This window comes from Bombina bombina, chromosome 3 (assembly GCF_027579735.1).
Source record: "Bombina bombina isolate aBomBom1 chromosome 3, aBomBom1.pri, whole genome shotgun sequence".
Lineage (NCBI taxonomy): Eukaryota > Metazoa > Chordata > Amphibia > Anura > Bombinatoridae > Bombina > Bombina bombina.
The window spans coordinates 1,158,519,182-1,158,546,993 of NC_069501.1; the positions used below are offsets into that span (position 1 = coordinate 1,158,519,182).

The 27,812-nt window shown below is 43.0% G+C and overlaps 1 protein-coding gene across 2 annotated transcripts in view; it reads right to left on the reverse strand.

The window, feature by feature from the left end:
- The window catches only part of AASDHPPT (aminoadipate-semialdehyde dehydrogenase-phosphopantetheinyl transferase), a 402,028-nt gene that overhangs the window by 336,922 nt on the left and 37,294 nt on the right, over positions 1 to 27,812 (reverse strand). For both annotated transcript variants that reach the window (XM_053708568.1, XM_053708567.1), the window contains exon 2: positions 9,549 to 9,774. In XM_053708568.1, the coding sequence (XP_053564543.1) occupies positions 9,549 to 9,774 (226 nt within the window). The remainder of the gene's footprint in view (positions 1 to 9,548; positions 9,775 to 27,812) is intronic.

The following is a 27,812-nucleotide window of genomic DNA, read 5'->3' on the forward strand; positions in this document are numbered from 1 at the left end:
TGTGTGAATATATAAATATATTTGTAATGCGAGTAAAAAAAAAAAAAAAAAAAAAAAAATTCTTTTCCTTTTTTTGTAAATATTAATTTGATTGAATTTTATTTTTGTGGTATTTCGGGGCTGGACTGTACTGTGAAGTCAGGATCAGACTGATATGCTTCAGGAAAGTTCTTCTCTGTGAAAGGCACATGTTGAGCAAAAAGAGGCTGCTTCTTGGGTGGTAATGAGCCATAGAACAAGGTATTATGCTATTGTTCGTTCATAGGTTGAGTGCTTCTCTCTTTTTATTTATGCAAATTATGACACTTAGGGAAGTCTCCCTAAGTGTGATGCGGGAATCCATACGTGGACCCGTTGCTCAGTGTGCCTAGAGGGATATGGCTGCACCTCACTAATGAGGCCCACAATAAGCCGAATCTGTACGTCTGGGGTTTTGCTGTTTTTCTCGTTTAGAGGGGGATTGCCTGGTATTTCGGGGCTGGACTGTACTGTGAAGTCAGGATCAGACTGATATGCATCCGGAAAGTTCTTCTCTGTGAAAGGCACATGTTGAGCAAAAGAGGCTCCTTCTTGGGTGGTAACTAGCCATAGAACAAGCTATTATGCTATTGTTCGTTCCTAGGTTGAGCGCTTCTCTATTTTTATTTATGAGCACAATGTTGTCTATATGACACACAAGAAACTAACGTCCTCTAGCTGTGAAAAACTGTAAAATGCATTGAGATAAGAAGTGTCCCTCAAGTGCTTAAAATTAGCATATGAGCCTACCTAGGTTTAGCTTTCAACTAAGAATACCAAGAGAACAAAGCAAATTTGATGATAAAAGTAAAATGAAAAGGTGTTTAAAATTGTATGTCCTATCTGAATCATAAAAGTTTTTTTTAACTTTGACTAGACTATCCCTTTAAATCTATTTTCTCATTCACTGATTTCTGTCTGTTCATTATAAATCACCTTTTTCTCTATTTTTATTTTTTTCATTTATTTTTCTCTCAATTTTTAGCTTATTCAAACTGTTACTTATTTCCTCATAAGGGCTTATTTGCTCATAAATATCACTATATATTTTGAAGCATTTTTTCTCCTTTCTGCAATGATCAGAGCCATCAAATATTCTTTCAAAATGTGCTCTTAAAGGGAATTTTAACACCTGCCTGCTAAAATCCTTAAATATAGCTCCTTCTAATCAATCAAAATCAAGTAAGCATGACTGTCTATGCCAACTTGTCAGCTTACCCCAAATTGTTCAAAAAAAGTATTTTCAATAACAATGGTTTACCTGTGCTTGATGCGTGTATGCATGCCGCCATATTGTGACGTACGTTACATACAAGTACACCAGTCACATGACACGCACGCATATTGTATTCTGCTGCTTAGAGGAATAACATCTGCAGCACACGGTCACTGTGATGCATGCAGCAGCACATGTGATTCATGCAAAGCGTGTGCTGCAGTATTTGTGGCGATATTGTTTTAACTGTGACTAATAGTAATAAGTATTTTCAACATAGTATTATATAAGTAAGTAAATGCGCGGCTTCAGGCACAAGAATTGAAAGTAGCAAGCTCTGGGGAGGGAGGGGGAGATCAGTCCGGAAATAAAGGGTAATGCAAGCTCCGGTTGTATCAAATGGCTGCCGAGCACTCCTGACCCTGCAGTGCATAATACTGCACTGGGAGATCCTTACCCTTCCAGCTCGAAAGTTAGATTACTCCTTGGGCTCAAAGCGTAACTCCTACTGCGGGCTAAGTGATTGACATTAGTTTGAACATGCTCCCCATTATGTAGAGTATGCCAGACGGTGGTAACAGGCTGCAGTTGTGGAGTTTGCAAACGCTCCCTGGCAGTGACAGACTGGGCTGCCTTGTGTTAGCCCACAGCAGGAGTCACGCTTTGAGAACAAGGAGTAATCTAACTTTCGGGCTGGAGGGTTAAGGATCTCCCAGTGCAGTATTATGCACTGCAGGGTCAGGAGTGCTCGGCAACCATTTGATATAACCGGAGCTTGCATTTTCCTATTCAAGGCTTACCCTTTATTTCCGGACTTATCTCCCCCTCCCTGCCCAGAGCTTGCTACTTTCAATTCTTGTGCCTGAAGCCATGCATTTACTTACTTATGTAATACTATGTTGAAAATACTTATTACTATTAGTCACAGTTCAGAATACATAACAGAACAATATGCGTGAGGTGTCATGTGACTGGTGTACCTGTGTGTAACGTACGTCACAATATGGCGGCATGCATACACGCATCAAGCACAGGTAAACCATTGTTATTGAAAACACTTTTTTTAACAGTTTGGGGTATGCTGACAAGTTGGCATAGACAGTCATGCTTACTTGATTTTGATTGATTAGAAGGAGCTAGATTTAAGGATTTTAAGCAGGGAGTTTAATGTCCCTTTCTCCAACATAGGTGTGTCCGGTCCACGGCGTCATCCTTACTTGTGGGATATTCTCTTCCCCAACAGGAAATGGCAAAGAGCCCAGCAAAGCTGGTCACATGATCCCTCCTAGGCTCCGCCTACCCCAGTCATTCTCTTTGCCGTTGTACAGGCAACATCTCAACGGAGATGGCTTAGAGTTTTTTAGTGTTTAACTAAATTTGGTGTGCAAGTTGCGCACTTGTTTTTGAGAGGCATGGCATGCAGTCGCATGTGAGAGGAGCTCTGATACTTAGAAAAGACTTTCTGAAGGCGTCATTTGGTATCGTATTCCCCTTGGGGCTTGGTTGGGTCTCAGCAAAGCAGATACCAGGGACTGTAAAGGGGTTAAAGTTCAAAACGGCTCCGGTTCCGTTATTTTAAGGGTTAAAGCTTCCAAATTTGGTGTGCAATACTTTTAAGGCTTTAAGACACTGTGGTGAAAATTTGGTAAATTTTGAACAATTCCTTCATGTTTTTTCGCATTTGCAGTAATAAAGTGTGTTCAGTTTAAAATTTAAAGTGACAGTAACGGTTTTATTTTAAAACGTTTTTTGTACTTGTTATCAAGTTTATGCCTGTTTAACATGTCTGAACTACCAGATAGACTGTGTTCTGAATGTGGGGAAGCCAGAATTCCTATTCATTTAAATAAATGTGATTTATGTGACAATGACAATGATGCCCAAGATGATTCCTCAAGTGAGGGGAGTAAGCATGGTACTGCATCATTCCCTCCTTCGTCTACACGAGTCTTGCCCACTCAGGAGGCCCCTAGTACATCTAGCGCGCCAATACTCCTTACTATGCAACAATTAACGGCTGTAATGGATAATTCTGTCAAAAACATTTTAGCCAAAATGAACACTTATCAGCGTAAGCGCGACTGCTCTGTTTTAGATACTGAAGAGCATGACGACGCTGATATTAATATTTCTGAAGGGCCCCTAACTCAGTCTGATGGGGCCAGGGAGGTTTTGTCTGAGGGAGAAATTACTGATTCAGGGAACATTTCTCAACAAGCTGAACCTGATGTGATTGCATTTAAATTTAAGTTGGAACATCTCCGCATTCTGCTTAAGGAGGTATTATCCACTCTGGATGATTGTGACAAGTTGGTCATCCCAGAGAAACTATGTAAAATGGACAAGTTCCTAGAGGTGCCGGGGCTCCCAGAAGCTTTTCCTATACCCAAGCGGGTGGCGGACATTGTTAATAAAGAATGGGAAAGGCCCGGTATTCCTTTCGTCCCTCCCCCCATATTTAAAAAATTGTTTCCTATGGTCGACCCCAGAAAGGACTTATGGCAGACAGTCCCCAAGGTCGAGGGAGCGGTTTCCACTTTAAACAAACGCACCACTATACCCATAGAGGATAGTTGTGCTTTCAAAGATCCTATGGATAAAAAATTAGAAGGTTTGCTTAAAAAGATGTTTGTTCAGCAGGGTTACCTTCTACAACCAATTTCATGCATTGTCCCTGTCGCTACAGCCGCATGTTTCTGGTTCGATGAGCTGATAAAGGCGGTCGACAGTGATTCTCCTCCTTATGAGGAGATTATGGACAGAATCAATGCTCTCAAATTGGCTAATTCTTTCACCCTAGACGCCACTTTGCAATTGGCTAGGTTAGCGGCTAAGAATTCTGGGTTTGCTATTGTGGCGCGCAGAGCGCTTTGGTTGAAATCTTGGTCGGCTGATGCGTCTTCCAAGAACAAGCTACTTAACATTCCTTTCAAGGGGAAAACGCTGTTTGGCCCTGACTTGAAAGAGATTATCTCGGATATCACTGGGGGTAAGGGCCACGCCCTTCCTCAGGATCGGCCTTTCAAGGCAAAAAATAAACCTAATTTTCGTCCCTTTCGTAGAAACGGACCAGCCCAAAGTGCTACGTCCTCTAAGCAAGAGGGTAATACTTCTCAAGCCAAGCCTGCTTGGAGACCAATGCAAGGCTGGAACAAGGGAAAGCAGGCCAAGAAACCTGCCACTGCTACCAAGACAGCATGAAATGTTGGCCCCCGATCCGGGACCGGATCTGGTGGGGGGCAGACTCTCTCTCTTCGCTCAGGCTTGGGCAAGAGATGTTCTGGATCCTTGGGCGCTAGAAATAGTCTCCCAAGGTTATCTTCTGGAATTCAAGGGACTTCCCCCAAGGGGGAGGTTCCACAGGTCTCAGTTGTCTTCAGACCACATAAAAAGACAGGCATTCTTACATTGTGTAGAAGACCTGTTAAAAATGGGAGTGATTCATCCCGTTCCATTAAGAGAACAAGGGATGGGGTTCTACTCCAATCTGTTTATAGTTCCCAAAAAAGAGGGAACGTTCAGACCAATCTTAGATCTCAAGATCTTAAACAAGTTTCTCAAGGTTCCATCGTTCAAGATGGAAACCATTCGAACTATTCTTCCTTCCATCCAGGAAGGTCAATTCATGACCACGGTGGATTTAAAGGATGCGTATCTACATATTCCTATCCACAAGGAACATCATCGGTTCCTGAGGTTCGCATTCCTGGACAAACATTACCAGTTCGTGGCGCTTCCTTTCGGATTAGCCACTGCTCCAAGGATTTTCACAAAGGTACTAGGGTCCCTTCTAGCTGTGCTAAGACCAAGGGGCATTGCTGTAGTACCTTACTTGGACGACATTCTGATTCAAGCGTCGTCCCTTCCTCAAGCAAAGGCTCACACGGACATTGTCCTGGCCTTTCTCAGATCTCACGGATGGAAAGTGAACGTGGAAAAGAGTTCTCTATCTCCGTCAACAAGGGTTCCCTTCTTGGGAACAATAATAGACTCCTTAGAAATGAGGATTTTTCTGACAGAGGCCAGAAAAACAAAACTTCTAGACTCTTGTCGGATACTCCATTCCGTTCCTCTTCCTTCCATAGCTCAGTGCATGGAAGTGATCGGGTTGATGGTAGCGGCAATGGACATAGTTCCTTTTGCACGCATTCATCTAAGACCATTACAACTGTGCATGCTCAGTCAGTGGAATGGGGACTATACAGACTTGTCTCCGAAGATACAAGTAAATCAGAGGACCAGAGATTCACTCCGTTGGTGGCTGTCCCTGGACAACCTGTCACGAGGGATGACATTCCGCAGACCAGAGTGGGTCATTGTCACGACCGACGCCAGTCTGATGGGCTGGGGCGCGGTCTGGGGATCCCTGAAAGCTCAGGGTCTTTGGTCTCGGGAAGAATCTCTTCTACCGATAAATATTCTGGAACTGAGAGCGATATTCAATGCTCTCAAGGCTTGGCCTCAGCTTGCGAGGGCCAAGTTCATACGGTTTCAATCAGACAACATGACAACTGTTGCGTACATCAACCATCAGGGGGGAACAAGGAGTTCCCTGGCGATGGAAGAAGTGACCAAAATCATTCTATGGGCGGAGTCTCACTCCTGCCACCTGTCTGCTATCCACATCCCAGGAGTGGAAAATTGGGAAGCGGATTTTCTGAGTCGTCAGACATTGCATCCGGGGGAGTGGGAACTCCATCCGGAAATCTTTGCCCAAGTCACTCAGCTGTGGGGCATTCCAGACATGGATCTGATGGCCTCTCGTCAGAACTTCAAAGTTCCTTGCTACGGGTGCAGATCCAGGGATCCCAAGGCGGCTCTAGTGGATGCACTAGTAGCACCTTGGACCTTCAAACTAGCTTATGTGTTCCCGCCGTTTCCTCTCATCCCCAGGCTGGTAGCCAGGATCAATCAGGAGAGGGCGTTGGTGATCTTGATAGCTCCTGCGTGGCCACGCAGGACTTGGTACGCAGATCTGGTGAATATGTCATCGGCTCCTCCTTGGAAGCTACCTTTGAGACGAGACCTTCTTGTTCAGGGTCCGTTCGAACATCCGAATCTGGTTTCACTCCAGCTGACTGCTTGGAGATTGAACGCTTGATCTTATCGAAGCGAGGATTCTCAGATTCTGTTATCGATACTCTTGTTCAGGCCAGAAAGCCTGTAACTAGAAAGATTTACCACAAAATTTGGAAAAAATATATCTGTTGGTGTGAATCTAAAGGATTCCCTTGGGACAAGGTTAAGATTCCTAGGATTCTATCCTTCCTTCAAGAAGGATTGGAAAAAGGATTATCTGCAAGTTCCCTGAAGGGACAGATTTCTGCCTTGTCTGTGTTACTTCACAAAAAGCTGGCCGCTGTGCCAGATGTTCAAGCCTTTGTTCAGGCTCTGGTTAGAATTAAGCCTGTTTACAAACCTTTGACTCCTCCTTGGAGTCTCAATTTAGTTCTTTCAGTTCTTCAGGGGGTTCCGTTTGAACCCTTGCATTCCGTTGATATTAAGTTATTATCTTGGAAAGTTTTGTTTTTAGTTGCAATTTCTTCTGCTAGAAGAGTTTCAGAATTATCTGCTCTGCAGTGTTCTCCTCCTTATCTGGTGTTCCATGCAGATAAGGTGGTTTTACGTACTAAACCTGGTTTTCTTCCAAAAGTTGTTTCTAACAAAAACATTAACCAGGAGATTATCGTACCTTCTCTGTGTCCGAAACCAGTTTCAAAGAAGGAACGTTTGTTGCACAATTTGGATGTTGTTCGCGCTCTAAAATTCTATTTAGATGCTACAAAGGATTTTAGACAAACATCTTCCTTGTTTGTTGTTTATTCTGGTAAAAGGAGAGGTCAAAAAGCAACTTCTACCTCTCTCTCTTTTTGGATTAAAAGCATCATCAGATTGGCTTACGAGACTGCCGGACGGCAGCCTCCCGAAAGAATCACAGCTCATTCCACTAGGGCTGTGGCTTCCACATGGGCCTTCAAGAACGAGGCTTCTGTTGATCAGATATGTAGGGCAGCGACTTGGTCTTCACTGCACACTTTTACCAAATTTTACAAGTTTGATACTTTTGCTTCTTCTGAGGCTATTTTTGGGAGAAAGGTTTTGCAAGCCGTGGTGCCTTCCATTTAGGTGACCTGATTTGCTCCCTCCCTTCATCCGTGTCCTAAAGCTTTGGTATTGGTTCCCACAAGTAAGGATGACGCCGTGGACCGGACACACCTATGTTGGAGAAAACAGAATTTATGTTTACCTGATAAATTACTTTCTCCAACGGTGTGTCCGGTCCACGGCCCGCCCTGGTTTTTTTAATCAGGTCTGATAATTTATTTTCTTTAACTACAGTCACCACGGTACCATATGGTTTCTCCTATGCAAATATTCCTCCTTAACGTCGGTCGAATGACTGGGGTAGGCGGAGCCTAGGAGGGATCATGTGACCAGCTTTGCTGGGCTCTTTGCCATTTCCTGTTGGGGAAGAGAATATCCCACAAGTAAGGATGACGCCGTGGACCGGACACACCGTTGGAGAAAGTAATTTATCAGGTAAACATAAATTCTGTTTTTTTATTCTATATTATAAATCCTAAATTCTTAAAAATATGTAACTCACGAGAGTTGATTTCTTTAAAATATCTTTATAAAGTTATTACATCTAATTGGAATTTAGCTTACTAATATTTTTTTGTAAATCTTTTATTCAATTACCAACCTCATTTATTTATTACTAGCAACAATATTATTCTTATTGAAAAAATAAATGAAAAATAACTGAATACATAGAAATCTATTTTAAACTGATTTACTATAAACCACAGTAACATATAAAGCTAATAAGATTTAAATGAATTCATTCTTAAAGAGACCGATTTATAAATGTAAGTCAAAATTAAACTTTCATGATTCAGAAAAAGCATACAGTTTTAAACTACTTTCTAATTTACTTCTTTTATCCAATTTGCTTCATTCTTTTGGTATGCTTTAATGAAAAGCATACCTAGATAGGTTCAGGAGCATCAATGCACTAATGGGAGCTAGCTGCTGATTGGTGGCTGCACATGTATGCTTCTTGTCATTTGCTTACTCAGTGTGTTCAGCTACCTCCCAGTAGTGCATTTCTGATTCGTCAACAAAGGATACCAATAGAATTAAGCAAATCCAACAATAGAAGTACATTAAAAAGTTGTTTAAAATTGTATGCTGTGCCTGAACCATAAAATAGAAATTCTGGGTTCCATGAAACTTTAACTACACAATAAATTATGTGATAATAATAATAATTCAATGTAAAACTATAGTTACCAAATTAATTAACTGAAATGTACCAAAACTAGCAATAGCTCACCTAAAATACAAGCAATTTATCACAAAAATGACCTAAACATGTGAATTTCACAAACGTAAAATGTTCAATACAAGAAGGGCAAAAATTATTTAACGGGACAGTCTACACCAGAATTGTTATTGTTTTAAAAGATAGATAATCCCTTTATTACCCATTTCCCAGTTTTGCATAACCAACAGAGTTATAATAATATACTTTTAACCTCTGTGATTATCTTGTATCTAAGCCTCTGCAAACTGCCCCTTTTTTCAGTTCTTTTGACAGACTTGCAGTCTAGCCAATCAGTGCCTGCTCCCAGATTACTTCACGTGCACGAGCACAGTGTTATCTATATGAAATATGTGAACTAACACCCTCTAGTGGTGAAAAACTGTTAAAATGCAATCTGAAAGAGGTGGGCTTCAAGGTCTAAGAAATTAGCATATGAACCTCCTAGGTTAAGCTTTCAACTAAGAATACCAAGAGAACAAAGCAAAATTGGTGATAAAAGTAAATTGGAAAATTGTTTAAAATTACATGCTCTATCTGAATCATGAAAGTTTATTTTGGCCTAGACTGTCCCTTTAACAACTTTTTTGTATAAATGATAAAATTCCCTACAATAAAATTACCAAATGGACAGTGTCAGAGCACAAATGATATATAGGAAAACTTCCAATAATGCTTGACATCAGCTCTGGTCCTCTTCAAAATCCTCTGGTTTGCAAGGAATAATTCTGAAAATGCAACTCAAATAGAGGGCGCTCAAATAGTGTAATATGGTCTGTATCGATGTGTGAGGAATCAAAATGAATGAGTATATTTAATTTTGTTTGATTCTTCCCACATTCACACATTTATAGAGTCCGTATTACACTACCAGGACGCCTTTTTGTTTTGTGTCATATTTTAAAGAAACACTTTATCACTTAGAATCAGAATGTGTCATTTATTTTTTTTAAACAATGGATGATAACAATGGATATTAGTGTGTACCTGGCAGATCAGTTTTCATTATGTCAATTCCAACCTGGCGTTCAGGCTCAGCTGCAAGTACAGCATAATCTCCTTGATGAGAAACATTAAAGTTATAGGTCTGATGCTGAGCAGAAATATCACCCGCAAGGAAAGGTTTCCCCTTTGCTGTCCTTTGCAGCAGAATTTTGTCCCATGGTATCTGTAGTTGTTCTGCAATTAACTTTCTTATCAATAGACGACCAGCCTAGAAAAAAAATATGTAAATTTCACATAAAAATAATCAATAGCTGAGCAAAAAATAAATAAAATTAGAATAAAATAAATGCATACAAAATTATATATATATATATATATATATATATATATACATACAGGGGCTAAACTACGACTGGGCCCATGAGGCTGGGGGAACAGCTTCAATAAAATCGTTGACTTGCCACTGCCTGCACTGATATCATGTGAGTGTGACATGATGCTTCACTAGTGTCTCTGACTACAGGAGTTAGTGTTTCTGTTATACCCATTGGTGTTTATGTGTGTGTGTGTATGTATGTGTGTGTGTAAGTGACTGTGTGTGTGTGTGTGTATGTGACTGTGTGTGTGTGTGTGTGTGTATGTATGTATGTATGTAAGTGACTGTGTGTGTGTATGTATGTATGTCACTGGGTGTGTATTTATGCATGTATGTGTGTGTGTATGTTTGTGGAACCAGCAAATTACAGAGCTTGTTACTACAGCATGGGGGGGGGGGTAAACAGTGTCACTATACAGTACCACTATATACAATTAGGGTTGCCACCTCAGCCATGTTTTCCTGGACACTTATGAGTTACGCATGCTGCAGGGCGTGCAGAGGGCAACATGCATTGTGTTTCTGGACAGCACTATTCATATTTCTCCATGCACACCAGTGACGTGCAGTCACAGGAGGCAGGTGAGGCAGTGCCTCCCCTGGCCAATCTATGTAATTACAGCATTTATTTAAAATAAAAAAAACAGAATTTATGCTTACCTGATAAATTACTTTCTCCAACGGTGTGTCCGGTCCACGGCGTCATCCTTACTTGTGGGAATATCTCTTCCCCAACAGGAAATGGCAAAGAGTCCCAGCAAAGCTGGCCATATAGTCCCTCCTAGGCTCCGCCCACCCCAGTCATTCGACCGACGGACAGGAGGAAAAATATAGGAGAAACCATATGGTACCGTGGTGACTGTAGTTAGAGAAAATAATTCATCAGGCCTGATTAAAAACCAGGGCAGGCCGTGGACCGGACACACCGTTGGAGAAAGTAATTTATCAGGTAAGCATAAATTCTGTTTTCTCCAACATTGGTGTGTCCGGTCCACGGCGTCATCCATACTTGTGGGAACCAATACCAAAGCTTTAGGACACGGATGAAGGGAGGGAGCAAATCAGGTTACCTAAACGGAAGGCACCACGGCTTGCAAAACCTTTCTCCCAAAAATAGCCTCCGAAGAAGCAAAAGTATCAAATTTGTAAAATTTGGCAAAAGTGTGCAGTGAAGACCAAGTCGCTGCCTTACATATCTGATCAACAGAAGCCTCGTTCTTGAAGGCCCATGTGGAAGCCACAGCCCTAGTGGAGTGAGCTGTGATTCTTTCAGGAGGCTGCCGTCCGGCAGTCTCGTAAGCCAATCAGATGATGCTTTTAAGCCAAAAGGAAAGAGAGGTAGAAGTCGCTTTTTGACCTCTCCTTTTACCAGAATAGACGACAAACAGAGAAGATGTTTGTCTGAAATCTTTTGTAGCTTTTAAATAGAATTTTAGAGCACGGACTACGTCCAAATTGTGTAACAAACGTTCCTTCTTTGAAACTGGATTCGGACACAAAGAAGGTACAACTATCTCCTGGTTAATATTTTTGTTAGAAACAACCTTTGGAAGAAAACCAGGCTTAGTACGCAAAAACACCTTATCTGCATGGAACACCAGATAGGGCGGAGAACACTGCAGAGCAGATAACTCTGAAACTCTTCTAGCAGAAGAAATAGCAACCAAAAACAAAACTTTGCAAGATAACAACTTAATATCTATGGAATGTAGAGGTTCAAACGGAACCCCTTGAAGAACTGAAAGAACTAGATTTAAACTCCAGGGAGGAGTCAAAGGTCTGTAAACAGGCTTGATCCTAGCCAGAGCCTGAACAAATGCTTGAACATCTGGCATAGCTGCCAGTCGTTTGTGTAGTAAGACAGATAAAGCAGAAATCTGTCCCTTTAGAGAACTCGCAGATAATCCTTTATCCAAACCTTCTTGCAGAAAGGAAAGAATCTTAGGAATTTTTACCTTATTCCAAGGGAATCCCTTGGATTCACACCAGCAGATATATATTTTCCATATTTTATGGTAAATCTTTCTAGTTACCGGTTTTCTGGCCTGAACCAGAGTATCAATCACCGAATCTGAAAACCCACGCTTTGACAGAATCAAGTGTTCAATCTCCAAGCCGTCAGCTGGAGGGAGACCAGATTTGGATGTTCGAATGGACCCTGAACAAGAAGGTCCTGTCTCAAAGGTAGCTTCCATGGTGGAACCGATGACATATTCACCAGGTCTGCATACCAAGTCCTGCGTGGCCACGCAGGAGCTATCAAGATCACCGAGACCCTCTCCTGTTTGATCCTGGCTACCAGCCTGGGAATGAGAGGAAACGGTGGGAACACATAAGCTAGGTTGAAGGTCCAAGGCGCTACTAGTGCATCCACTAGAGTCGCCTTGGGATCCCTGGATCTGGACCCGTAGCAAGGAACCTTGAAGTTCTGACGAGACGCGATCAGATCCATGTCTGGAATGCCCCATAATTGAGTCAACTGGGCAAAAATCTCCGGGTGGAGTTCCCACTCCCCCGGATGGAATGTCTGACGACTCAGATAATCCGCTTCCCAGTTTTCCACACCTGGGATGTGGATCGCAGATAGATGGCAGGAGTGATTCTCCGCCCATTGTATTATTTTGGTTACTTCTTTCATCGCCAGGGAACTCCTTGTTCCCCCCTGATGATTGATATACGCAACAGTCGTCATGTTGTCTGATTGGAATCTTATGAATCTGGCCTTTGCAAGCTGAGGCCAAGCCCTGAGAGCATTGAATATCGCTCTTAGTTCCAGAATGTTTATCGGGAGAAGAGACTCTTCCCGAGACCATAGTCCCTGAGCTTTCAGGGATTCCCAGACCGCACCCCAGCCCACTAGACTGGCGTCGGTCGTGACAATGAGCCACTCTGGTCTGCGGAAGCTCATTCCCTGGGATAGGTGGTCCAGGGATATCCACCAATGGAGTGAATCTCAGGTCTTCTGATGTACTTGAATCACTGGAGACAAGTCTGTATAGTCCCCATTCCACTGTTTCAGCATGCACAGTTGTAATGGTCTTAGATGAATTCGCGCAAAAGGAACTATGTCCATTGCTGCAACCATCAACCCTACTACTTCCATGCACTGAGCTATGGAAGGACGTGGAACAGAATGAAGAACTTGACAAGCGCTTAGAAGTTTTGACTTTCTGACATCTGTCAGAAAGATCCTCATTTCTAAGGAATCTATTATTGTTCCCAGGAAGGGAACTCTTGTTGACGGAGACAGAGAACTTTTTTCTATGTTCACCTTCCGTCCGTGAGATCTGAGAAAGGCCAGAACGATGTCTGTATGAGCCTTTGCTTTTGACAGGGACGACGCTTGTATTAGAATGTCGTCCATGTATGGTACTACTGCAATGCCCCTCGGTCTTAGAACCGCTAGAAGGGACCCGAGTACCTTTGTGAAAATCCTTGGAGCAGTGGCTAATCCGAATGGGAGGGCCACAAACTGGTAATGTTTGTCCAGAAAGGCGAACCTTAGGAACTGATGATGTTCTTTGTGGATAGGAATATGTAGGTACGCATCCTTTAGATCCACGGTAGTCATAAATTGACCTTCCTGGAGGATAGTGGGTAGAATCGTTCGAATGGTTTCCATTTTGAACGATGGTACCCTGAGAAATTTGTTTAGGATCTTTAAATCCAGAATTGGTCTGAAGGTTCCCTCTTTTTTGGGAACTACGAACAGATTTGAGTAAAATCCCATTCCTTGTTCCGTCATTGGAACTGGGTGTATCACTCCCATCTTTAGCAGGTCTTCTACACAATGTAAGAACGCCTGTCTCGTTATTTGGTTTGAGGATAAGTGAGACATGTGGAACCTTCCCCTTGGGGGTAGTTCCTTGAATTCCAGAAGATAACCCTGAGAAACTATTTCTAGCGTCCAGGGATCCTGAACATCTCTTGCCCAAGCCTGAGCAAAGAGAGAGAGTCTGCCCCCCACTAGATCCGGTCCCGGATTGGGGGCTACTCCTTCATGCTGTTTTGTTAGCGGTAGCAGGCTTCTTGGTCTGCTTACCCTTGTTCCAGCCTTGCATCGGTTTCCAGGCTGGTTTGGACTGTGAGGCATTACCCTCTTGCTTAGAGGATGCAGAATTAGAGGCCGGTCCGTTCCTGAAATTACGAAAGGAACGAAAATTAGACTTATTCTTGGCCTTGAAAGGCCTATCTTGTGGGAGGGCGTGGCCCTTTCCCCCAGTGATGTCTGAGATAATCTCTTTCAATTCTGGTCCAAAGAGAGTTTTACCCTTGAAGGGGATGTTAAGCAATTTTGTCTTGGATGATACATCCGCTGACCAAGACTTTAGCCAAAGCGCTCTGCGCGCCACAATTGCAAACCCTGAATTTTTCGCCGCTAATCTAGCTAATTGCAAAGCGGCATCTAAAATAAAAGAGTTAGCCAACTTAAGTGCGTGAACTCTGTCCATAACCTCCTCATATGGAGTCTCTCTACTGAGCGACTTTTCTAGTTCCTCGAACCAGAACCACGCTGCTGTAGTGACAGGAACAATGCACGAAATGGGTTGTAGAAGGTAACCTTGCTGTACAAAAATCTTTTTAAGCAAACCTTCCAATTTTTTATCCATAGGATCTTTGAAAGCACAACTATCTTCGATAGGAATAGTAGTGCGCTTGTTTAGAGTAGAAACTGCCCCCTCGACCTTAGGGACTGTCTGCCATAACTCCTTTCTGGGGTCGACCATAGGAAATAATTTCTTAAATATAGGAGGGGGAACAAAAGGTATGCCGGGCTTCTCCCACTCCTTATTCACTATGTCCGCCACCCGCTTGGGTATAGGAAAAGCGTCGGGGTGCACCGGAACCTCTAGGAACTTGTCCATCTTGCATAATTTTTCTGGAATGACCAAGTTGTCACAATCATCCAGAATAGATAACACCTCCTTAAGCAGTGCGCGGAGATGTTCTAATTTAAATTTAAATGTCACAACATCTGACAAAACCTCCCTCATGGCTCCTTCAGATTGGTGTGAGGGTATGACAGAACAATTATCATCAGCGCCCTCCTGCTCTTCAGTGTTTAAAACAGAGCAATCGCGCTCTCTCTGATATGCAGGCATTTTGGATAAAATATTTGCTATGGAGTTATACATTACAGCTGTCAATTGTTGCATGGTAATAAGCATTGGCGCGCTAGAAGTACTAGGGGCCTCCTGCGTGGGCAAAACTGGCGTAGACACAGAAGGAGATGATGTAGAACCATGTCTACTCCCTTCATCTGAGGAATCATCTTGGGCAATTTCATTATTTGTGGCAGTAATGTCCTTACTTTGTTTGGACGCTATGGCACAATTATCACACAATTTTGAAGGGGGAGACACATTGGCTTTCATACATATAGAACATAGCTTATCTGAAGGCACAGACATGTTAAACAGGCTTAAACTTGTCAATAAAGCACAAAAACCGTTTTAAAACAAAACCGTTACTGTCTCTTAAATTTTAAACAGAGCACACTTTATTATTGAATATGTGAAAATATATGAAGGAATTGTTCAAAATTTACCAAAATTTCACCACAGTGTCTTAAAGCATTAAAAGTATTGCACACCAATTTTCAGAGCTTTAACCCTTAAAATAACGAAACGGAGCCGGTTACAGATTTAACCCCTATACAGTCCCAGCTACAGCCTTAGCTGTGACTTTACCAAGCCCAGAGGGGAATACGATACCAAATGACGCCTTCTAGGAACTTTTCCAACTACTTTCAGGTCCTCACACATGCATCTGCATGTCTTGCACTCAAAAACAACTGCGCAGTAATGGCGCGAAAATGAGGCTCAGCCTACAACTGGGAAGGCCCTTCCTGACTGGAAAAGGTGTCTAACATAGTGCCTGACGTTAAAAAACGTTCCCCAAGTTTATAAGTGTGAATTATCAGCATAAACATGTATAAAATGTCCAAATAAAGCAATCGATTTAGCCCATAAAAGTGTCTACCAGTTTTATAGCCCATATTAAGCCCTTTATTCTGTTTTCTGTAAGAAAATGGCTTACCGGTCCGCATGAGGGGAAATGACAGCCTTCCAGCATTACACAGTCTTGTTAGAAATATGGCTAGTCATACCTTAAGCAGAAAAATCTGCTAACTGTTTCCCCCAACTGAAGTTACTTCATCTCAACAGTCCTATGTGGAAACAGCAATCGATTTTAGTTACTGTCTGCTAAAATCATCTTCCTCTCACAAACAGAAATCTTCATCTTTTTCTGTTTCAGAGTAAATAGTACATACCAGCACTATTTTAAAATAACAAACTCTTGATAGTAGAATAAAAAAAAAAACTACAACTAAACACCACATACTCTTAACCATCTCAGTGGAGATGTTGCCTGTGCAACGACAAAGAGAATGACTGGGGTGGGCGGAGCCTAGGAGGGACTATATGGCCAGCTTTGCTGGGACTCTTTGCCATTTCCTGTTGGGGAAGAGATATTCCCACAAGTAAGGATGACGCCGTGGACCGGACACACCAATGTTGGAGAAATAAAAAAATTAGAATTTTTTTTTTTTTCATATTTTTTTTTTTATAAAATAAGGTGACCCCCCCACCCCTCCACCAAATTGTCAACACTGTGAATTTTATTAAAACCGACAGTAATAACTTATTACATCAATACATTCATATTGCGCAAGACAAGGACAGCCGGCTGTCCTTGCATTGCGCAATATGAATGTATTGACTACTGTGGAAGTGTATGGGACGCTGAGAGACTGCCACCAAGAGGAGAAAAGGTGCTAATGCAGTGCTCTCCAATGCGCCCCATACGCTTCCACAGGAGGCTAGCCTCCGTCCTGGCCGCCTCTCAGTCTCACTACTAGTCTGACTCACTCTCAGCCAATCAGATTCAGAATTCAGAACTCATCTGAATCTGACTGGGGCTGGCTGTCTCTGAGTGCCGGGCGGGAATGAAATAGATCCTTCCGCGTGCGGTCACGTGTCAGAGCAGCTCAACGGCACAGAGAGTCAGGCGTGGTGGGTGTCAGTCGAGTCTGCTCTCTCTTACTACTACACTACAACAGTACTGAACGAAGTCAGTCAGCAACCGGAGCGTAGAACTTTAAGACTACTTCTTGTTGTTATCTATATTTGGCAATTGGCGCATCTTTTAGGTAGGTGTCAGTGGCGGTGGCGGGCCTCAGCCTGGCGGCAGTGTGAGACAGAGACAGACTGTCTGTAGTAGTTCTATTTAGTAGTACGCGTACTTTACTTGTAATGTAAGTTACAGTAAGTTGACTGTTCTGGTGTTGTTGTTGTGTTCGATTGTGTTGTTAACAGACTACTGTTGATGACTTAAAAAAACAGGCGCTACAGCTTTTATAGTGACTGAGCCTGCTGGGGCCCTGGGCCAATCTTTTATTTTAGGCGGCACTAAGTTGAAGTTAGATAACTTGAGTTGAAGTTGAACTTGATAATTTATTACAACGAACTTACAGCCTCGCTGCCAAAATAGTCAAGTCACTCACTTCCCTTGACTATAGAGGCAGCGAGGCTGCAAGTTTGTTGTAATAAATATATATCAAGTTCAACTTCAACTCAAGTTATCTAACTTCAACTTAGTGCCACTGCCGCCTAAAATTAAAGATTGGCCCAGGGCCCCAGCAGGCTCAGTCACAAGGAAGTTGGTTTCTTATTCAAGCTGTTTCTTATTCGTGAAATTCTGTTTCTTATTCATGGAAGTTGGTTTCTTATTCAATTTTTTTGTCAGACTGCTTTAAATTTTCTTTAAAATAAAAACATAGGTTTTATTAAAATAATAATATGATTCATATAATGCAGTTACACAGAGGTGGAATCTCTTTATATAACAATTAGATATACAAACTTGAAAAAAGGGCATACGTTGGCACCACTACAAATATTACTATTTTGAATAAATAACATATATTTTCAAAGGGTTAATAACCATTGGGCCACTGATTTCACTATGAATATATACAGGGTAGGTAGATCCCCCTCCATGCCATGCAATTGTTTTTAGCCTGGCCCAATGGTGTTTTTGACACAGAAATTGATGCCAACCCTGGCATAGGTGCTCTAAGTCTCATTTTTGAATAAGTAACATATATTTTCAAAGGGTTAATTACCATTGGGCCACAGATTTTCCCTATGAATATATACAGGGTAGATCCCCCTCCATGCCATGCAATTGTTTTTAGCCTGGCCCAATGGTGTTTTGGGCACATAAATTGATGCCAACCCTGGCATAGGTGCTCTAAGTCTCATTTTTGAATAAGTAACATATTTTCAAAGGGTTAATAACCATTGGGCCACTGATTTTCACTATGAATATATACAGGGTAGATCCCCCTCCATGCCATGCAATTGTTTTTAGCCTGGCCCAATGGTGTTTTGGGCACAGAAATTGATGCCAACCCTGGCATAGGTGACATAATTCTCAATTTTGAATAAGTAACAGATATTTTCAAAGGGTTAATAACCATTGGGCTACTGATTTCACTATGAATATCTACAGGGTAGATCCCCCTCCATGCCATGCTATTGTTTTTAGCCTTGCCCAATGGTTATTAACCCTTTGAAAAACATAATTTATGCTTACCTGATAAATTCCTTTCTCCTGTAGTGTAATCAGTCCACGGGTCATCCATTACTTATGGGATTATATCTCCTCCCTAACAGGAAGTGCAAGAGGATCACCCAAGCAGAGCCGCTATATAGCTCCTCCCCTCTACGTCATACCCAGTCATTCGACCGAAACCAAACGAGAAAGGAGAAACTATAGGGTGCAGTGGTGACTGGAGTTTAATTTAAAATTTAGACCTGCCGTAAAAAACAGGGCCGTGGACTGACTACACTACAGGAGAAAGGAATTTATCAGGTAAGCATAAATTATGTTTTCTCCTGTTAAGTGTAGTCAGTCCACTGGTCATCCATTACTTATGGGATACCAATACCAAAGCTAAAGTACACGGATGACGGGTGGGACAGGCAGGATCTTTACACGGAAGGAACCACTGCCTGTAGAACCTTTCTCCCAAAAACAGCCTCCGAAGAAGCAAAAGTGTCAAATTTGTAAAATTTCGAAAAAGTGTGAAGTGAAGACCAAGTTGCAGCCTTGCAAATCTGTTCAACAGAGGCCTCATTCTTAAAGGCCCAAGTGGAAGCCACAGCTCTAGTAGAATGAGCTGTAATCCTTTCAGGAGGCTGCTGTCCAGCAGTCTCATAGGCTAAACGTATTATGCTACGAAGCCAAAAAGAGAGAGAGGTAGCCGAAGCTTTCTGACCTCTCCTCTGTCCAGAATAAACGACAAAGAGGGAAGAAGTTTGACGAAAATCCTTAGTTGCCTGCAAATAAAATTTCAGGGCACGGACGACGTCCAGATTGTGCAGAAGTCGTTCCTTCTTTGTGTTAGGAATTTTCCCGGGACAATATTGGAAGATGAGTCTTGGAGAAAAACAGTGACCTTCTCAGACGTCTGGGAAACAATTACCAAAATAACACACACAGGCAGGTTATCATTAGCAAATGTTTCGTTTATTGTGGACCCAAAAGCACAATATATAGACGTGGATACATTTGGGCACACGTGGGCATTTCTGGTGCGTAGCATCATCTTATTGGCCAAGCCTAACACAGTAATATATTTCCTACTGGCCTTATTGGCATGCAACATAACATATATGAAAAAAAAGACAGACATGAAGAGGAGGAGAAAAAAAATGTATTTTGCAGCTTACAGGAAATCATGTAGGCAGTATATGGGTCATGGAACTTAGCTCTGAGCGTTGTGGTTAGGCTACAGGAAGCAGGTGTGGAACACAGGCAGAACAGACAGAAACTTATGTTAGCAAAATAATGTTAGCAAAATTACAAGTGGTGTGAAATAAGTACATAGGTAAAGTGTGCAACACAAATAAGTGATGTTCCCTGACACTTTGAAGAAGGGTTAGGGCACAATGATGGAACAACAATCTCTTGATTGATATTCTTGTTAGTGACTACCTTAGGTAAGAACCCAGGTTTAGTACGCAGAACTACCTTGTCTGAATGAAAAATCAGATAAGGAGAATCACAATGTAAGGCCGATAACTCAGAGACTCTTCGAGCCGAGGAAATAGCCATTAAAAACAGAACTTTCCAAGATAACAGCTTGATATCAATGGAATGAAGGGGTTCAAACGGAACACCTTGCAGAACGTTAAGAACTAAGTTTAAGCTCCACGGCGGAGCAACAGTCTTAAACACAGGCTTAATCCTAGCCAAAGCCTGACAAAAAACCTGAACGTCTGGAACTTCTGACAGACGTTTGTGTAAAAGGATAGACAGAGCTGAGATCTGTCCCTTTAACGAACTAGCAGATAAGCCCTTTTCTAAACCTTCTTGTAGAAAAGACAATATCCTAGGAATCCTAACCTTACTCCATGAGTAACTCTTGGATTCGCACCAATATAAGTATTTACGCCATATTTTATGGTAAATTTTCCTGGTAACAGGTTTCCTAGCCTGTATTAAGGTATCAATCACTGACTCCGAGAATCCCCGCTTTGATAGAATCAAGCGTTCAATCTCCATGCAGTCAGCCTCAGAGAAATTAGATTTGGATGTTTGAAAGGACCCTGAATCAGAAGGTCCTGTCTCAGAGGCAGAGACCATGGTGGACAGGACGACATGTCCACTAGATCTGCATACCAGGTCCTGCGTGGCCACGCAGGCGCTATTAGAATCATCGATGCTCTCTCCTGTTTGATCCTGGCAATCAATCGAGGAAGCATCGGGAAGGGTGGGAACACATAAGCCATGTTGAAAACCCAAGGTGCTGTCAGAGCATCTATCAGTACCGCTCCCGGGTCCCTGGACCTGGATCCGTAACAAGGAAGCTTGGCGTTCTGGCGAGACGCCATGAGATCCAGATCTGGTTTGCCCCAATGATGAAGCAGTTGGGCAAACACCTCCGGATGAAGTTCCCACTCCCCTGGATGAAAAGTCTGGCGACTTAGGAAATCCGCCTCCCAGTTCTCCACGCCTGGGATGTGGATCACTGACAGGTGGCAAGAGTGAGACTCTGCCCAGCGAATTATCTTTGAGACTTCCATCATCGCTAGGGAACTCCTTGTCCCTCCCTGATGGTTGATGTAAGCCACAGTCGTGATGTTGTCCGACTGAAACCTGATGAACCTCAGAGTTGCTAACTGAGGCCAAGCCAGAAGAGCATTGAAAACTGCTCTTAATTCCAGAATGTTTATTGGAAGGAGTCTCTCCTCCTGAGTCCATGATCCCTGAGCCTTCAGGGAATTCCAGACAGCGCCCCAACCTAGCAGGCTGGCGTCTGTTGTTACAATCGTCCAATCTGGCCTGCTGAAGGGCATCCCCCTGGACAGATGTGGCCGAGAAAGCCACCATAGAAGAGAATCTCTGGTCTCTTGATCCAGATTTAGCATAGGGGACAAATCTGAGTAATCCCCATTCCACTGACTTAGCATGCACAATTGCAGCGGTCTGAGATGCAGGCGTGCAAAAGGTACTATGTCCATTGCCGCTACCATTAAGCCGATTACCTCCATGCATTGAGCCACTGACGGGTGTTGAATGGAATGAAGGACACGGCAAGCATTTAGAAGTTTTGATAACCTGTCCTCTGTCAGGTAAATTTTCATTTTTACAGAATCTATAAGAGTCCCTAAGAAGGGAACTCTTGTGAGTGGCAATAGAGAACTCTTTTCTACGTTCACCTTCCACCCATGCGACCTTAGAAATGCCAGAACTAACTCTGTATGAGACTTGGCAGTTTGGAAACTTGACGCTTGTATCAGAATGTCGTCTAGGTACGGAGCTACCGCTATTCCTCGCGGTCTTAGTACCGCCAGAAGAGAGCCCAGAACCTTTGTAAAGATTCTTGGAGCTGTAGCTAACCCGAAGGGAAGAGCTACAAACTGGTAATGCCTGTTTAGGAAGGCAAACCTTAGATACCGGTAATGATCCTTGTGAATCGGTATGTGAAGGTAGGCATCCTTTAAATCCACTGTGGTCATGTACTGACCCTCTTGGATCATAGGTAAGATGGTCCGAATAGTTTCCATTTTGAACGATGGAACTCTTAGGAATTTGTTTAGGATCTTTAAGTCCAAGATTGGTCTGAAGGTTCCCTCTTTTTTGGGAACCACAAACAGATTTGAGTAAAACCCTTGTCCGTGTTTCGACCGCGGAACTGGGTGGATCACTCCCATTAGTAAAAGGTCTTGTACACAGCGTAGAAACGCCTCTTTCTTTATCTGGTTTGCTGACAACCTTGAAAGATGAAATCTCCCTTTTGGAGGAGAAGCTTTGAAGTCCAGAAGATATCCCTGAGATATGATCTCTAACGCCCAGGGATCCTGGACATCTCTTGCCCAAGCCTGGGCGAAGAGAGAAAGTCTGCCCCCCACTAGATCCGTTTCCGGATCGGGGGCCCTCACTTCATGCTGTCTTAGGGGCAGCAGCAGGTTTTCTGGCCTGCTTGCACTTGTTCCAGTACTGGTTAGGTTTCCAGCCCTGTCTGTAGCGAGCAACAGTTCCTTCCTGTCTTGGAGCGGAGGAAGTTGATGCTGCTCCTGCCTTGAAGTTACGAAAGGCACGAAAATTAGACTGTTTAGCCCTTGGTTTGGCCCTGTCTTGAGGCAGGGCATGGCCCTTACCTCCAGTAATGTCAGCGATAATTTCTTTCAAACCGGGCCCGAATAATGTCTGCCCTTTGAAAGGGATGTTAAGCAATTTAGATTTAGAAGTCACATCGGCTGACCAGGATTTAAGCCACAGCGCTCTACGCGCTTGAATGGCGAATCCGGAGTTCTTAGCCGTAAGTTTAGTTAAGTGTACTACGGCATCAGAAATAAATTAATTAGCTAGCTTAAGGACTTTAAGCTTGTCTATAATCTCATCCAATGGAGCTGTGCTAAGGGTCTCTTCCAGAGACTCAAACCAGAATGCCGCCGCAGCCGTGACAGGCGCAATGCATGCAAGGGGTTGTAATATAAAACCTTGCTGAACAAACATTTTCTTAAGGTAACCCTCTAACTTTTTATCCATTGGGTCTGAAAAAGCACAGCTATCCTCCACCGGGATAGTGGTGCGCTTAGCCAGAGTAGAAACTGCTCCCTCCACCTTAGGGACCGTTTGCCATAAGTCCCGTGTGGTGGCGTCTATTGGAAACATTTTTCTAAATATAGGAGGGGGTGAAAAAGGCACACTGGGTCTATCCCACTCCTTGTTAACAATTTCTGTAAGCCTTTTAGGTATAGGAAAAACGTCAGTACACGCCGGTACCGCAAAATATTTATCCAGCCTACATATTTTCTCTGGAATTGCAACCGTGTTACAATCATTCAGAGCCGCTAATACCTCCCCTAGTAATACACGGAGGTTCTCAAGTTTAAATTTAAAATTTGAAATGTCTGAGTCCAGTTTACTTGGATCAGATCCGTCACCCACAGAATGAAGCTCTCCGTCCTCATGTTCTGCAAATTGTGACGCAGTATCAGACATGGCTCTATTATTATCAGCGCACTCTGTTCTTACCCCAGAGTGATCGCGTTTACCCCTAAATTCTGGCAATTTAGATAGTACTTCAGTCATAACATTAGCCATGTCTTGCAAAGTGATTTGTAAGGGCCGCCCTGATGTACTTGGCGCCACAATATCACGCACCTCCTGAGCGGGAGGCGAAGGTACTGACACGTGAGGAGAGTTAGTCGGCATAACTTCCCCCTCGTTGTCTGGTGAAATTTTCTTTACATGTACAGATTGGCTTTTATTTAAAGTAGCATCAATGAAATTAGTACACAAATTTCTATTGGGCTCCACATTGGCCTTTAAACATAGTGAACAAAGAGATTCATCTGTGTCAGACATGTTTAAACAGACTAGCAATGAGACTAGCAAGCTTGGAAAATACTTTTCAAATAAATTTACAAGCAATATAAAAAACGCTACTGTGCCTTTAAGAAGCACAAAAAACTATCACAGTTGAAATAACAATGAACCAAATTAGTTATAGCAACCAAATTTTCACAGTAAATGTATTAAGTTAGCAAAGGATTGCACCCACCAGCAAATGGATGATTAACCCCTTAATACCCAAAATCGGATAACAATTTAATATTAACATTTTTATCACAGTCAAAACACACTCTCACAGGTCTGCTGTGAGTGATTACCTCACTCAAAACTAGTTTTGGAGACCCCTGAGCTCTGTAGAGACGTCCTGGATCATGGAGGAAGGAATAGGAAGACTGTGACTAAATTTTTACTGCGCAATAAAGCGCTAAAATAGGCCCCTCCCACTCATATTACAACAGTGGGGAAGCTCAGTAAACTGATTTTATTCAGAAACAAACGACAGCCATGTGGTAAAAATCATGCCCATAAAGTTTTAACAACCACAGTCCTCTCACACGTCCTATCTATTAGTTAGGTGCAAGAGAATGACTGGGTATGACGTAGAGGGGAGGAGCTATATAGCAGCTCTGCTTGGGTGATCCTCTTGCACTTCCTGTTAGGGAGGAGATATAATCCCATAAGTAATGGATGACCCGTGGACTGACTACACTTAACAGGAGAAATATCTGTTACTTATTCAAAAAACATAATTTATGCTTACCTGATAAATTCCTTTCTTCTGTTGTGTGATCAGTCCACGGGTCATCATTACTTCTGGGATATAACTCCTCCCCAACAGGAAATGCAAGAGGATTCACCCAGCAGAGCTGCATATAGCTCCTCCCCTCTACGTCACTCCCAGTCATTCGACCAAGGACCAACGAGAAAGGAGAAACCAAGGGTGAAGTGGTGACTGTAGTATAATTTAAAAAATATTTACCTGCCTTAAAAAACAGGGCGGGCCGTGGACTGATCACACAACAGAAGAAAGGAATTTATCAGGTAAGCATAAATTATGTTTTCTTCTGTTATGTGTGATCAGTCCACGGGTCATCATTACTTCTGGGATACCAATACCAAAGCAAAAGTACACGGATGACGGGAGGGCTAGGCAGGCTCATTATACAGAAGGAACCACTGCCTGAAGAACCTTTCTCCCAAAAATAGCCTCCGAAGAAGCAAAAGTGTCAAATTTGTAAAATTTTGAAAAAGTATGGAGCGAAGACCAAGTTGCAGCCTTGCAAATCTGTTCAACAGAGGCCTCATTCTTAAAGGCCCAAGTGGAAGCCACAGCTCTAGTAGAATGAGCTGTAATTCTTTCAGGAGGCTGCTGTCCAGCAGTCTCATAGGCTAAACGAATTATGCTACGAAGCCAGAAGGAAAGAGAGGTAGCCGAAGCCTTTAGACCTCTCCTCTGACCAGAGTACACGACAAACAGGGAAGACGTTTGTCGAAATTCCTTAGTTGCCTGCAAATAGAACTTGAGGGCACGAACTACATCCAGATTGTGCAGAAGACGTTCCTTCTTTGAAGAAGGATTCGGGCACAAAGAAGGAACAACGATCTCTTGATTGATGTTCCTGTTAGTGACTACCTTAGGTAAGAACCCAGGTTTTGTACGCAGAACTACCTTATCTGAATGAAAAATCAAATAAGGAGAATCACAATGTAGGGCTGATAACTCAGAGACTCTCCGAGCCGAAGAAATAGCCGTTAAAAATAGAACTTTCCAAGATAACAACTTTATATCAATGGAATGAAGGGGTTCAAACGGAACTCCTTGTAAAACGTTAAGAACCAGGTTTAAACTCCATGGCGGAGCAACAGTTTTAAACACAGGCTTGATCCTAGCTAAAGCTTGACAAAAAGCCTGGACGTCTGGAATTTCTGACAGACGCTTGTGCAACAAAATGGACAGAGCTGAGATCTGTCCCTTTAATGAACTAGCCGATAAACCCTTTTCTAAACCTTCTTGTAGAAAGGACAATATCCTAGGAATCCTAACCTTACTCCAAGAGTAACCTTTGGATTCGCACCAGGATAGGTATTTACGCCATATCTTATGGTAAATCCTTCTGGTAACAGGCTTCCTAGCCTGTATCAGGGTATCAATAACCGACTCAGAAAAACCACGTTTTGATAAAATCAAACGTTCAATTTCCAAGCAGTCAGCTTCAGAGAAGTTAGAATTTGATGTTTGAATGGACCCTGAATCAGAAGGTCCTGTTTTAGAGGTAGAGACCAAGGTGGACAGGATGACATGTCCACTAGATCTGCATACCAAGTCCTGCGTGGCCATGCAGGCGCTATTAGAATCACTGATGCTCTCTCCTGTTTGATTCTGGCAATCAATCGAGGAAGCATCGGGAAGGGTGGAAACACATAAGCCATCCCGAAGGTCCAAGGTGCTGTCAAAGCATCTATCAGAACCGCTCCCGGATCCCTGGATCTGGACCCGTAGCGAGGAAGTTTGGCGTTCTGACGAGACGCCATGAGATCTATCTCTGGTTTGCCCCAACGTCGAAGTATTTGGGCAAAGACCTCCGGATGAAGTTCCCACTCCCCCGGATGAAAAGTCTGACGACTCAAGAAATCCGCCTCCCAGTTCTCCACTCCCGGGATGTGGATTGCTGACAGGTGGCAAGAGTGAGACTCTGCCCAGCGAATTATCTTTGATACTTCCATCATTGCTAGGGAGCTCCTTGTCCCTCCCTGATGGTTGATGTAAGCTACAGTCGTGATGTTGTCCGACTGAAACCTGATGAACCCCCGAGTTGTTAACTGGGGCCAAGCCAGAAGGGCATTGAGAACTGCTCTCAATTCCAGAATGTTTATTGGAAGGAGGCTCTCCTCCTGATTCCATAAACCCTGAGCCTTCAGAGAATTCCAGACAGCGCCCCAACCTAGTAGGCTGGCGTCTGTTGTTACAATTGTCCAGTCTGGCCTGCTGAATGGCATCCCCCTGGATAGATGTGGCCGATAAAGCCACCATAGAAGAGAATTTCTGGTCTCTTGATCCAGATTCAGAGTAGGGGACAAATCTGAGTAATCCCCATTCCACTGTCTTAGCATGCACAATTGCAGAGGTCTGAGATGTAGGCGAGCAAAAGGTACTATGTCCATTGCCGCTACCATTAAGCCGATCACCTCCATGCATTGAGCTACTGACGGGTGTTGAATGGAATGAAGGACACGGCATACATTTTGAAGCTTTGTTAACCTGTCTTCTGTCAGGTAAATCTTCATTTCTACAGAATCTATCAGAGTCCCCAAGAAGGGAACTCTTGTGAGTGGAAAGAGAGAACTCTTCTTTTCGTTCACCTTCCATCCATGCGACCTTAGAAATGCCAGTACTAACTCTGTATGAGACTTGGCAGTTTGAAAGCTTGGAGCTTGTATCAGAATGTCGTCCAGGTATGGAGCTACCGAAATTCCTCGCGGTCTTAGGACCGCTAGAAGAGTACCCAGAACCTTTGTGAAGATTCTTGGAGCCGTAGCCAATCCGAATGGAAGAGCTACAAATTGGTAATGCCTGTCTAGAAAGGCAAACCTTAGATACCGGTAATGATCCTTGTGAATCGGTATGTGAAGGTAAGCATCCTTTAAATCCACTGTGGTCATGTACTGACCTTTTTGGATCATGGGTAAAATTGTCCGAATAGTTTCCATTTTGAACGATGGAACTCTTAGGAATTTGTTTAGGATCTTTAAATCCAAGATTGGCCTGAAAGTTCCCTCTTTTTTGGGAACTACAAACAGATTTGAGTAAAACCCTTGTCCTTGTTCCGACCGCGGAACCGGATGGATCACTCCCATTAATAAAAGATCTTGTACGCAGCGTAGAAACGCCTCTTTCTTTATTTGGTTTGTTGACAACCTTGACAGATGAAATCTCCCTCTTGGGGGAGAGAATTTGAAGTCCAGAAGGTATCCCTGAGATATGATCTCTAGCGCCCAGGGATCCTGAACATCTCTTGCCCAAGCCTGGGCGAAGAGAGAAAGTCTGCCCCCCACCA